Source organism: Malaclemys terrapin, chromosome 4 (genome assembly GCF_027887155.1).
Source record: "Malaclemys terrapin pileata isolate rMalTer1 chromosome 4, rMalTer1.hap1, whole genome shotgun sequence".
NCBI lineage: Eukaryota > Metazoa > Chordata > Testudines > Emydidae > Malaclemys > Malaclemys terrapin.
The window spans coordinates 47168068-47182246 of NC_071508.1; the positions used below are offsets into that span (position 1 = coordinate 47168068).

At 43.9% G+C, this 14179-nt stretch overlaps 1 protein-coding gene and 1 non-coding gene across 4 annotated transcripts in view; both read right to left on the reverse strand.

The window, feature by feature from the left end:
* The window catches only part of NAP1L4 (nucleosome assembly protein 1 like 4), a 64180-nt gene that overhangs the window by 33624 nt on the left and 16377 nt on the right, over nt 1-14179 (reverse strand). For all 3 annotated transcript variants that reach the window (XM_054025407.1, XM_054025409.1, XM_054025408.1), the window contains exons 4-6: nt 9340-9439; nt 6871-7012; nt 1869-1955 (exon numbers count right to left, since the gene is read on the reverse strand). In XM_054025407.1, the coding sequence (XP_053881382.1) occupies nt 1869-1955; nt 6871-7012; nt 9340-9439 (329 nt within the window). The remainder of the gene's footprint in view (nt 1-1868; nt 1956-6870; nt 7013-9339; nt 9440-14179) is intronic.
* LOC128837537 (small nucleolar RNA SNORA54) lies at nt 155-280 on the reverse strand. The gene has a single exon (XR_008444975.1). It is a non-coding gene; the product is annotated as a small nucleolar RNA SNORA54 (small nucleolar RNA).

Genomic DNA, 14179 nt, shown 5'->3' on the forward strand with positions numbered 1-14179 from the left:
AAATGGAATGTGCTGAAGCTATAGAAGGCCCTTCTTAAAACTCAATATTTTCTACTACACACAGAATATATAAATAAAACTTGCTTTACAATACACTTTACCGAAGTCTGAGATATCTATTTGTCAAATCTGTATTCATAGCACTAAACGCTAGTTATGTCCCCCAAAATAAAGAACAGCCAGTCAGTCAGCCAGCCTTGTATTACTTTGGTGATTTATGTAGCACTGGAATGGAACCCATTAGCAGAAAGATACTGTCAACAGGTTACGAACAGTGCAAACGAAAAGGAACAAACAACCATTAAACAGTATTGGTTGATGGCAATATACTGGTGTAAAAATTCAGTAAATTTTCAAAATTTAATTTTAAACGGAGAATTTGAGGCCAGAAGTGACCACCATGATCATCCAGCCTGACTTCCTGCACATTGCAGGCTACAGAACTTCACCCATCCACTCCTGTAGAAGGGACATAAATTCTGGATGAGTTACTGAAGTCCTAAAATCTTCATTTAAAGACTTCAAAGTTACAGAGAATCCATCATTTACTCTAGTTCAAACCAGCAAGTGACTAGTGCCCCAAGCTACAGAGGGAGGCAAAAAAAAAAGTCAAACAAACAAAAAAAACCCCAAGGTCTCTTTCAATGTGACCCAGGGAAAAAATTCCTTCCCAAACCCAAATATGACAATCAGCTATACCCTGAACATGTGGCCAAAATCCAGGACAGACACACAGCTGATAAAGTTACCTGCAGTAACTCAGGCCTGGTCTACACTTGGGGGGGGTGGGGGGGGGAAGAAGAGAGAGATTGACGAATCTTAGATCAACTTACAATCACTTACTTCGTGTCCTCGCGGGGCAGGATCGACAGCCGCCACTCCCCCGTCAACTTTGCTTCCGCCTCTCGCTGAGCTGGAGTTCAGCAGTCAACGAGAGAGCGATTGGGTATCGATTTATCGCGTCTACACTACACGCGATAATCAATCCCTGATAGATCGATCGCCACCCACCAAAGCTGCAGGCGGGATTTAAAGGGCTCTTCGCTCCCCGCAACTGCGGGGAGCCCAGAGCCCTTTAAATCCCTGCCGCGGAAGCCAATGCGCTCCGGCACGCCGTACTAGCTCTTGCCGGTATGCCATACTGGACTGGACCGGCTTACTTTCACCTCTGCCTTCAGTCTTAAAACAGATTAAGTTTCCCCCCTCCACAACTCCCTTTAGAAGGCTATTCCAGAATTTCGCTCTTCTGATGGTTAGAAACCTTTGTCTAATTTCAAGTCTGATCTTACTGATAGCCAGTTTCTATCCATTTGTTCTTGTGCCAACACTGGAGTTAAGTCTTCTTATTTTAGGTATTTTGCTTAAGTGAAAATTTAAAAGTAAACTGGATTATAATTTTAGAACACTGAATAAAGTTTGGGTTTGTCTGTCTATGTAAACATTTAGTTCACAGCAAGCTAGAGTGAGAATCTATGCCACACTAGCTTCCATGGACCAACTATCTGTGTGGACCCTGCTGACTTGCATTAACCCGTTTGATAATACGCTTTGATCTGGTCCTTTTTCAAAAAGGATGATATCAAAGAGAATTGAACTGTTAATACGTCAGCAAGGTCCAGACAGACAGTCCATGGCGGGCTAGAATGGGGTAGATTAAATTCACACCTCAACTTGCCAAGAACTAACTGTTCGTGTAGACAAGTCCTATATGTCATTGTGTTCAGTCCAGGCTTGTGCTTATTACAAGAGTTCTATATGAAATCTAGATTTCAAAGAAATTAGATTTAAGACAGTATCTTTCAGGCTATATAAACAAAATTAGTCCTTTATCAAATTTTCAAACTAATGATTAGCTTGTTTCTACTCACAGCTAGTTTTTCTTCCTCCTCATTTTCACTGTGCCACTCTGACTCTGCATCTGTAGGTTCAGCTTCACCAATGACAAAGTCCCTTCGCTGCACAAGAGAATTATACATTTAAGGGAGAAAAATATTAAAGCAGTAATTAAAGGTTACTCTGAACAATTCCCTGGGCTGCTATAAAAGGCTGGGCAAAATTACTGCCTCTGGCAAAATACAAAAATTGATTCTCTCATAATGACTCCCAGCATGCAAAACAATCCTTAAAAAACCCCAAGGAAAACAATTGACTCACTAATAGGATAGATAAGTATCCCCGATTATTAGGGTAAGAGCATGAAGGTAACAGACAACTTATTAGGGTGATTACAACATGTATTAACAGTAAGTTACAACATAAATGAACTAAACAGAACTAGAGTTACTTATGTTTAAAGTGAAAACAAAAAAGTGGAAGTCACAATTGTCTGTTTTGTACTTTACTACAATTTCAAATAGGTACCACTGAATGTCAGCAAAAATAACTTTTAGCTCACGTACTTTGGCTATAAAAATGGTGCTGTCAAATAGTTCCTACTCTTGTATAGCAGTCAGCATATGTCTGCAAATAAACTACTATAGGAGCACAGCTGTGCTACTATAACATTTCTGTGAAAATACTACCGTATTTTCCGGCGTATAAGACGACTGGGCGTATAAGACGACCCCCAACTTTTCCAGTTAAAATATAGAGTTTGGGATATACTCGCCGTATAAGACTACCCCTCTTCCAACGCACACCAAAAAAAAATTAAAAAACATCAGATTTGATTTCAATATGGTAATTTTAATTCAAATGCTTATGACATGCAGGTACTTAGCAGGAAAACTGTCACTTATAAACATAAGGCTGTTTGTCATCAAACATGTAAACATAAAACAGTGCAAGTGGATTAAACTTTTCCTAATTCACTCTAAAGCTGAAAGGAAGGATAAGACAATAAACCCATGGGAGCTGCCATGCTGTTTGTTTTCTAAGCTGTCAACCAAACTGGAACTGATGATGATAGGAGGAAGATAACAAACAAGAGAGAGAGAGCAAGTGCCAGGCAAGTCCCTGGCGAGTTAGCAACGCCCATCATAACTGCAAGCTACGGTATTTTTACAGGTTTTGCTGGCGTGACAGTTTCCCTTTAAAAGCCTTCAAAATCCTCCTGTTCGTCATCTGATATCATAAGTACATCAATGACATCTTGTGATACATTTGTAAGGCAGTCATCGTATGGATCGAATTCCGTATCAGATGGTGTGGTCTCAGCTTCGGCTTCCTCTTCATCTTGCCACAAGTAGTCGTCCTCCATACCATCTAATGAATTTGATATGCCACACTTCTTGAAAGACTTGATTACTGTTTCTGCATCAATATCATTCCAGGCTTTTATGACAAACTTGCACAAAACATCCAACTGTGGAGCACGCATGTTTCCTCCTTTTGTGAATGACTTTTTGCCGCTAACCATCCATTCATTCCACTGTTCTTGAATGCGATCTTTAAATGGCTTGTTTAGGCACACATCCAGTGCCTGTACCAATGATGTCAATCCTGCAGGAATAACTGCCGCATCTGTGTTTAGTCTTGCAAGTATTTGCTTGGTGCTGGGAGTTAAATGAGCCCTGAACATATCCCACACCAGTAGACTACATTTTTGAATAAGTCCACCTGGTCGCCTGCTCCATACATTATCAAGCCATAGCTTTACCCCTTCTTCATCCATCCAGCCTTTTTCATTCACATGTACAAAACAACCAACAGGGAACTTGAATTTCGGCATGGTTTTTCTTTTAAAAATAATCATTGGTCTCAGTTTGGCGCCATCAGCTGTGCATCCTAGTACCACTGTAAAACTGGACTTCTCATGTCCTGTTTTAATTAAAATTGTTTTTTCACCTTTTTGATGGACAGTTTTATTTCCAACCATATCAAAATTCATTGGAGTTTCATCCATATTTCCAATACTACTTAACGCATAGCCATGTTTAGTGCGCTGTTGTATTACGTATCGATGGAAACTATTTACTTTGCTATCAAGATCTGCAGGTAATTTTGGGGCAATTTTCATCTTTTGCCTCAGTACCATATTATGCCTTTCCATGAATCTAGTACACCAGGATACAGTGGCCTTAAATCTGTTGCTGTGATCTGGGTTAGATTTGGCCCACTGAAGTGCAAACAAATGCATTTTATTTCGTGTCACTACATAACCGTTTTGGCAATGCTCATTCACCATGTCTGCTACATGTTTTTCGAGTTCTGGCCAATGTGGAGTGCCTCTTCTTAATGCACACTTACCCCTTGGCATACTCTAATGCTTTTTCATTTGCTTTCCAGTCCCGAACCATCTTTTCTGTTACTCCATATTGTCTTGCAGCAGCGCAGTTATTATGTTCCATGGCAAAGTTTACAACTTTAAGTTTGAAACTGGCTTCATATTTCTTTCTTCTTGCTGGTGGAGCCATGATGGGGTTTTGACTGTTGGACATTTGTATACTGTACTGTATGTACTGGTGCTATACTGTATGAACAGGTACAGATACTGGTGCTGTACTGTATGTGGTACCCAGTATACAACAACCAGCCAATCACGGCAAGTGATGTACCTTATCGGCGATTGGCTGGTTGTTGTATACAAAGCCTGCTTGGATTGGTCAGCTGTCCCTGCCTGCCCAGCCCTCCCTGTCTCCAAGACTATCAGAGCGGTAGCGCAAACACACCTCTTTCACCCGTCTGGCCCGCCCTTGTATCCTATTACCTCCTTCTCTGCCTCTCAGATCTCACACATGCGCGCCTGCTCCGCTTCACTGCAGTCCTCAGGAGCGAGATCTGAGAGGCAGAGAAGGAGGTAGGGTAATAGGATACAAGGGCGGGCCAGACGGGTGAAAGAGGCGTGTTTTTCTGGGCACAGCGCCGCTCTCTCTCTTTTTTCCATACCCCGGGCGTCCCGGACGCCTGCAGCTTGCTCCGCCCTTCACTTACACCTTCCCGGTGAGGCGCCCCCTCACCTCGTCATTGGGCGGGGATGCGGCCGCGGCCGTTTTTGAACTCCCCCCACCATATGCGGCGACCGCAGATTCTCCAGTCCGGCTCGGAAGTTTCAGCACCCGCCCTATAAGACGACCCCCGACTTTTGAGAAGATTTTCCTGGGTTAAAAAGTAATCTTATACGCCAGAAAATACAGTACCTATGCTGACTGAAAGGCTTCTCCTGTCAACTTAGCACTGTCTACAATGGGGGTTAGGTTGATTTAACTGCATAGCTCAGAGGTGTTGAATTTTCACACCCCTAGGTCAGTATAACTGTCACTTAATTTCCTAGTATAGACCAGGCATTAATTGCACTTTTCCTAGAGACCCTTACACACCACAGGGGAGCAAAAAAAGTTCTGTACAAAAGAGACAAATCCTCAGCCACAGCAGAGGATCACAGCAATGGAGGAAAGATGGAGACTGCAAAGATGGTATAAAGTTCACTTTTTCACTGGCTCTGCACCAGACAAGTCCTCAACGTAACTTTGGAGTAGCCTAATGGCTGAGTTACACAGGCTGCCACCACGACCAAGAGGCTGAAAATGCAGTCAGAGACCAGCAGGGCTTAGTAAAGCACCAGCCACACACACTTGGCCAGCAGCAAGGAGAGCTAGTGCAAAACCAGTATACTAGCTCTATGTCACCAGAAGATTCCCCTACACTAGTATGAGCCTCCTTGGGCCAGATTCTGCCAATGCTCCAGAGAAGAGAAACTGTCCCACTATCAAAAACTGCAGTGTTTTTTAGATGGTCAATGTCAGGAAATTCAGAATCACAGGTACCAATTTTAGGAGTTCGCAGCAGGCTACAAATACACTTTTCACATATAAGAGAAGTTCAATTACAATCCTATCGATTACACAGAAAAATGCATTAGCTATGCAAAGAAAATGAAGACATGAATAGACAGAGGATGAAATTGTCTCCAAAGAGTTCATTATTATTTATATCTAACATGGTGAATGTTAAAGCTAAAATTTAGGTAAGAACCAAGAGTTGACATTAAGAACAAACAATCTGTTGTACTAAAGAATGTTCTCCACCAATTAAAGGAATTCTTCTGTCAAAGAGAAAAAAATCTCTGTCTACTTTGTGTAGATGTCTACCTTTGAGAAAATGTACACCCACCCTCCACCTCCAGAAAGGTGTTTGCTATTTTCTCATTATTGAATGTAAACAAAAGAAAGTGTGACTTATGAATATTATCATAGCATCAATAGTTTTGTTTGTGTGTTGTAGTTTTTGAAGCAATTTTTAAAGTGAAGAGGCTGGGATCTAGAAAAGTTGCTAAAATGTACTATCTAGTGCAGTTCTAATAAACCCAAGAGCCCAAGTATAGGATACAGACTCACTATATATCTTCTTTTACACCCAGCAACAAGTTCAGGAATCTGACAGGGATTTTCCAGATATTGCCTTGTTTTGTTAGCCCGTTTAATTCCTTTGTGAGGTTTTGTTTATTTTGTAATGTATAGCCAACTAGTCTGAGTGCCAGGCCTTGCAGGAAAAGACCTAACGGACTGACTGGTGCTGGAGTAGTGATATCAAGAACATGCTTTGGATATGCTAGTGCATCTGCTATAGATTCTGTATATGGGGAAACTGTCCATAAGTCTTGGAGTTTTTAATACAATCAGAGGAGTAGAAAAGAATGCTTTACACAGCTCTCCAGCAGTTCCCCTCTTTAGAGTTACAAAAGGAGTAACTAACCCCAGCCTTTATCACTGGAAGTACGGTTTTTACAATATGGAACATCTGATAGGATGAGAAAAGAACAAGGGCTAGAGTTCTAGATTGGTAATCCAAGCTTCACTTTAAAGCAGCTGGGGGGGGGGAGACAGAGAAAGGAGAGAGAATTTGTTTCTATTTTACTCTTCTCTATTTACCTCCAAACAAAGGAAGTTTGAGAAAACAGCAGTTTGGAAAAAATCTTTATAATCTTCCTACCTTATCGAAGAGAGGTTGATAGAGGGCTGCATATTTTCTCTCTAAATCATGAACTTCTTCATAAAATTTAGCTTCTATATGGGCACACTTCACCTGGAGTTGTTTCAAGGCATCAATTCTTCTTTTTACTGCTTTTGGTAACCTAGAAATAAACAGCTCTGTAAGTCTAGAAAGTTAGCTTCTTCACATCTAATAGTCATTGTGCATTATCCTGATATTATAGCTATACTCTTTAGTCATAGGAAGGTTTGGCTTAGCCACAACACCCTTCCCCCCCCCCCCCCCCCCACGTTCCTTTAATAGGGCATTTAAAAGCTTTATAAGAATCTTTTCTTATCCATGTTGTCCTTGATACTATTATCAGGGGTCTGAAACTCCCGGCCCATGGGCCATCTGCGACCCAAGAACCTCCCCACTGCAGCCAGCGGAGGAAAGGTACAGGCAGCCACACTGCTTGCAATGTTCGCTACAGGCACCGCCCCATCCCCGCCCCCAACCCCCCCCGCAGCTCCCATCGGCTGGGGGAGAGGGACAGAGATACCATCATTTGTTGCCGGGCAGAGTCAGCCATGGAGGCAGCATCACTTTTTCCCCCCCCCACAATGAATATAAACAAGTCAAAATACCGAACAACTACTATCTGAAGCACACCTTGCTGCAATCTTGAAGGTTTCAACTGCTCAGTCACTGAGGCCAAACATCAACAAACTGACAGAACTGAAGCGTTGCCAGGTGTCTGGCAAACACTAAAAACTGTGGAGTAGTTGTGGCACCTTAGATTAAAAAATTTATTTGGGCATAAGCTTTCGTGGGTTAAAACCCACAAAAGCTTATGCCCAAATAAATTTTTTTAATCGCTAAGGTGCCACAAGTACGCCTCATTGTTTTCGCTGATAGAGACTAACACAGCTGCCCCTCTGAAACTAAACTCCCTGGCAAGCGAAGAATTGTATAACATTGTGGTATGACAGTTTTTTTATTTCTAAGAAATTCGAAATAAAAAATACAATATAAACGTTTTATTTTCTGAACACCATCTTCAGTGACATTATTAGCCCACTGGGAGGATTTGAGGACTGGCACTGACCCTAAGGTAAATTAAGTTTGAGATCCCTGCTATTATCTTCCATCCCCAAACCAGGGGTAGGCAACCTATGGCACACGTGGCAAAGGCGGCACATGAGCTGATTTTCAATGGCACTCACACTGCCCAGGTCCTGGCTACCAGTCTGGGGGGGGCTCTGCATTTTAATTTAATTTTAAATGAAGCTTCTTAAACATTTTAAAAACTTTATTTACTTTACATACAACAATTTAGTTATACATTATAGACTTATAGAAAGAGACCTTCTAAAAACATTAAAATGTATGGCTGGCACGCAAAACCTTAAATTAGAGTGAATCAATTAAGACTCGGCACACTACCACTTCTGAAAGGCTGCCGACCCTTGCCCTAGACCAGGGGTCGGCAACATTTGGCACGCAGCTCGCCGGGGTAAGCACCCTGGCAGGCCGGGCCAGGGTATTTACCTGCTGACACGGCAGGTTCAGCTGATCGCGGACCCCACTCGCAGCGGTTCGCCATCCCGGGCCAATGGGAGTGGCGCGAAGCGGCACGGGATGTGCTAGCCACGGCTTCCCGCCACCCCCATTGGTCCGGGACAGCGAACCGCGGCCAGTGGGGGCCGCGATCAGCCGAACCTGCTGCATCAGCAGGTAAATAAACTGGCCCGGCCCGCAAGGGTGCTTACCCTGGCAAGCCGCGTGCCAAACGTTGCCGACCCCTGCCCTAGACCATCAGCCTCCCCTATATTTCAGATGGCAGAAAGTAACTTCTTTTTTTTACATCTAAATTTGTGCAATTACAATTATGTCGACCCTTCTATGGAAAAGAATTGTGTATTTTGTAGAGAAAAGCATGTATTCATGGGCTGTACTCTGAAACGTAAATTTATACACTGACAAAACAAGGCCAAATTGCCACATATGAACCAAACCTCCAAAAACTTCCCTGAACAGATTAACCTATTCTCACACTCTCACGCAGAAGAGAAAGTTCCAGAAGTGTTGAACCCTTCACTTTATAACCCAGTACTGACCCTAGAGAACTCAGTTCTAAAAACTAAGCATAATCCAGTGAAGAGAGATTATGATAGAAGCAATCTCAGAGAAGTGATCCAAAACCCAGTTAAGGGGAATTGAAGATGGACATAAAAAAATCTGAGTAGTATTCAGTTTTAACTTAACACTAAAGTGAACTACTCTCGTATCAGGATGCAATCTTAGGTTAATAGTTTGTGGAACTGATCTAGAGCAATTTGGGTCCTCCTCTCTACGATGGTGGCCATTGCACCATCTATTAAAGCAGCAACACTCCTTACTCTGACATTTCTATTTTTCTGACTAAATAGTAACTCTGGTCTGTTATTTTTTCAGTCTTGCTGAAAGTGTGATATGCATTGTACTTACGTTTCAATATAGCTTGAAGGAGTGTGAGACGAACTGTCAAGTCGCTCCTGCAGAGCTGCCAAGACTTGTGGATTTTGCATCACTTGATCTGCTAGCTTTTCTATGAAAATAAAAACATTCTTAATACAAATCTGAATACGTTTGGATTGATTTGGTGCTATATTAAATATTTTGATAGTGCCATTAAGCAATATTATTGAACCTCTGGATCATAACTATAATCACCGCTGCACTGGACTTTCAACAGCAGCAAAATTGGTTCAGGCTCAAACCAGAAAGAGAAGTGATATTGATGGGCAGGAGAATGCATATGGAGAATCCCCACAATCATAGAAATGTAGCACAGAAGGGACCTTGAGAAGTCATCAAGTCTAGTCCCCTCTGCTGTGGCAGGACCAAGTAAACCTACACCATCCCTGACCGGTGTTTGTACAATTTGTTTTTAGAAACTTCCAATTATGGGGATTCCACAATCTCCCTTTGGAGCCTATTGCAGAGCTTAACTATCCTTACACACAGAACATTTTTCCTAATTTTAATCTTGCTTCCTGCAGATTAAGCCAATTACTTTTTATTCTACCTTCAGTAAACATGGAGGAAAATTGATCATTGTCCTCTTTATAACAGCACTTAATATATTTGAAGACTTATCAGTCTTTTCTAAAGACGAAAAATGCCCAGGGTTCTGCCCCCCGCCAAACTTTTCCTCATGCACCAGGTTTTCTAAACCTTTTAGATTTTCTCTTGTTCTCCTCCAGACTCTGTACACTTTTTCCACATATTTCTTAAGATCTGGCACCCAGAATTGGTCAGAGTACTCACCAGTGCCAAGTAGAGTGGGACAATTACCTCCAATGTCTTACATACCACATTCCTGTTAGTCTTTTTCACAGCTGCATCACATTGTTGATTTTCATTCAATTTGTGATCCACTATAACTCCCAGATTCTTTTCAGCAGTACCACCACTTTATTCCCCATTTTGTATTTGTGCAATTGAATTTTTTTTCTTGATAAGCGAAGTACTTTGTACTTATATTTATTGAATTTCATCTTGGGGAATTCAGACCAATTCTCCCATTTGTCAAGGTCCTTTTGAATTCTAATTATGTCCTCCAAAGTGCTTGAAACCCCTCCTAGCTTGATGTAATCTGAAAATTTTATTCAATATTTTCATTAATTACTTCATTCCAGACCCACGACTGACCCCTTTGGGACCCCACTAGATATGCTGTCCCAATTTGACGGTGAACCATTGATAGCTAATCTTTGAGTATGTTCTATCCACCAGTTGTACACCCACCTTATAGTTATTTCATGTAGACCACACTTCCTTAGTTTGCATAGGAGAATGACATGAGAATGCCAACTGCATCTTTTCCAGTTGAGAAGTATGGCCAACCTTCGCAATCAAGATGCACAGCAGGAGTGACGGGGCACGATGGATTCATAATTTTCCCTGAAGAGCATATGGAACTTGCAATTTCTTCTACCCTCCATTTAAGCCTGTCTCAAGAGCTTGAACCAGTCTTAAACAGGAGGTGGGAGTGGGAAGAACATAGAAAACTGCGGTGTTATATTTTTGCCCAGGTTGCAAACTAACTGGGGCTGCCCTTTAAAATGGTCAAAAGCTTTGAGTAATGCAGAATGTAGCAGCCTAGCTTTTGAGCTTGGCAAGGTGCTATGAGCACTATACTGGCCATTACTCATTTTCAAATACAATTCAAGATTCTGGTTACAATTTACCAAACTCCTCAGATGGTGTGGGAACCAATTACCTGAAAGATCCTGTTTTCCCATGTCCCACTGTGGGAGTTCAGATCTATTGCATTGCTCCCAAAGTTAAACTCTGCCCTGGGAAGCACCAAGGTACTCTTAGGCCTGGTCTACACTACGAGTTTAGGTCGACTTTAGCAGCGTTAAATTGAATTAAGCCTGGACACGTTCACACGACGAAGCCCTTTCTTTCAACTTAAAGGGCCCTTTAAACCGGTTTCTTTACTCCACCTCCAACGAGGGGATTAGCAATAAAATCGGCCTTAGCGGGTCGGAACTGGGGTAGTGTGGACAGAATTCGACGTTATTGGCCTCCGGGAGCTATCCCACAGTGCTTCATTGTGACCGCTCTGGACAGCGCTCTCAACTCAGATGCACTGACCAGGTAGACAGGAAAAGCCCTGCAAACATTTGAATTTCATTTCCTGTTTGCCCAGCGTGGAGAGCACAGGTGACCACGCAGAGCTCATCAGCACAGGTAACTGTGATGGAGTCCCAGGATCGCAAAAAAGTTCCAGCATGGACCGAACGGGAGGTACGGGATCTGCTCGCCATATGGGGAGATGAATCAGTGCTAGCTGAACTCCGTAGCAGTAAACGAAATGGCAAAATATTAGAAAAGGTCTCCAAGGCCATGAAGGACAGAGGCCATAACAGGGACACACAGCAGTGCCGCGTGAAAATTAAGGAGCTACGGCAAGCCTACCACAAAGCCAGAGAGGCAAACGGAAGGTCCGGGGCAGAGCCGCAAACATGCCGCTTCTACGCGGAGCTGCATGCCATGCTAGGGGGTGCAGCCACCACTACCCTAACTGTGTGCTATGACTGTCACTGGAGAAACACAGGGAAGCAGGTTCGGGATACGAGGAAGATGAGGATGAAGATAATGTAGATAGCTCACAGCAGCAAGGAAGCGGAGAAATGCCAACAGCCAGGATATGTTTATCACCCTGGACCTGGAGCCAGTAACCCCCGAATTCACCCAAGGCGTGCTCCCAGACCCTGAGGGCACACAGGGGACCTCTGGTGAGTGTACCTTTGTAAATATTACACATGGTTTAAAAGCAAGCGTGTTTAATGATTAATTTGCCCTGGCAATCGCGGCCAGTACAGCTACTGGAAAAGTCTGTTAACATGTATGGGGATGGAGCGGAAATCCTCCGGGGACATCTCCAGAAAGCTCTCCTTCATGTACTCCCAAAGCCTCTGCAAAAGATTTCTGGGGAGGGCTGCCTTATCCCGTCCGCCATGGTAGGACACTTTACCACGCCAGGCCAGTAGCACGTAGTCTGGAATCATTGCATAACAAAGCATGGCAGCGTATGGTCCCAGTGTTTGCTGGCATGCACACAACATCCATTCCTTATCGCTCTTTGTTATCCTCAGGAGAGCGATATCATTCACGGTCACCTGGTTGAAATGGGGCGATTTTATTAAGGGGACATTCAGAGGTGCCCGTTCCTACTCTGCTGAACAGAAATGTTACCCGCTGTTAGCCACGCAGTGGGGGGAGGGGTGAAGTGATCATCCCCGATAATTTGGGGGGGGGGGGGGGAAGAGGGGGGTTAGTTGCGTTTATGCTGCATGTTAACCTGGAAACCACAGCCCCTCCTTTTACATTGCAAACCCATTTTAAATGGCCAACCCAACGGGTGCTTGGTACGGGAAATGAGGGCGCTACTGTTTGAAACTATTCCCACATGTTAAGAAGGTTAAAAAAAGCCAAAAGACTGTGGCTTACCATGGCTGCCTGCAAGCCGAAATCTGTTGCCTGGCACTGCGTGAGTGATCTCTCACACCAAACTGGCAGGCCCTCAATAGAAGAGGAAAAATGCGACCTTGTAACGAAAGCACATGTGCTCTGTAATGTGAACAGCAAAATTTAACGTGAAAGAGTGTACCCATTGTTCTCTAAAATGTGTCTTTTAACCACCTCTCCCTTCTCCTCCATCAGCTGCAAATGTTTCTCCTTCACAGAGGATAGTGAAGATTAGAAGGAGAAAACGGTGGACTCGGGATTATATGTTCACGGAGCTCCAGATGTCCTCCCACGCTGAAAGAGCAGAATGCGTGGAGGCAGTCAATGTCAGACTACAGAAAAGCACAGTATGAACGAGAGGAGAAGTGGCGGGCTGAATCACAGGATGAACAGAGCAAGTGGCGGGCTGAAGATGATAGGTGGCGTCAGCTTGCAGACAGAAGGCAAGAGTCGATGTTCCGGCTGCTGGAGCATCAAACTGATATGCTCCAGCGTATGGTTGAGCTGCAGGAAAGGCAGCAGGAGCAGAGATGGCCGCTACAGCCCCTGTGTAACCAACAGCCCTCCTCCCCAAGTTCCACAGCCTCCTCACCCAGACGCCCAAGAACACGGTGGGGGGGCCTCCGGCCACCCAGTCACTCCACCCTAGATGATTGCCCGAGCATCAGAAAGTTAAAGTTTTAAACTGCAGTGTGTCCTTTTCCTTCCCTCCTCCCCCACTCATCCCGGGCTACCTTGGCAATTATCCCCCTAGTTGTGTGATGAATTAATAAAGAATGCATGAATGTCAAGTAACAATGACTTTATTGCCTCTGAAAGCGGTGCTCGAAGGGGGGATGGGAGGGTGGGGTGGTTGGTTTACAGGGAAGTAGAGTGAACCGGGTTGGGGGGGGGGGGGGGAAGGGCGCGGAGGGTTCATCAAGGAGAAACAAACAGAAGTTTCACACTGTAGCCTGGCCAGTCACAAAACTAGTTTTCAAAGCTTCTCTGATGCGCACCACGCCCTGCTGTGCTCTTCTAACCGCCCTGGTGTCTGGCTGCGCGTAATCAGCGGCCAGGCGATGTGCCTCAACCTCCCACCCCGCCATAAATGTCTCCCCCTTACTCTCACAGATATTGTGGAGCGCACAGCAAGCAGCAATAACAAGGGGGGATATTCTTTTCGCTGAGGTCTGAGCGAGTCTGTAAGCAGCACCAGCGCACTTTTAAATGTCCAAATGCAAATTCCACCACCATCCGGACCTTGCTCAGCCTGTAGTTGAACAGGTCCTGACTACTGTCCAGGCTGCCTGTGTATGGCTTCATG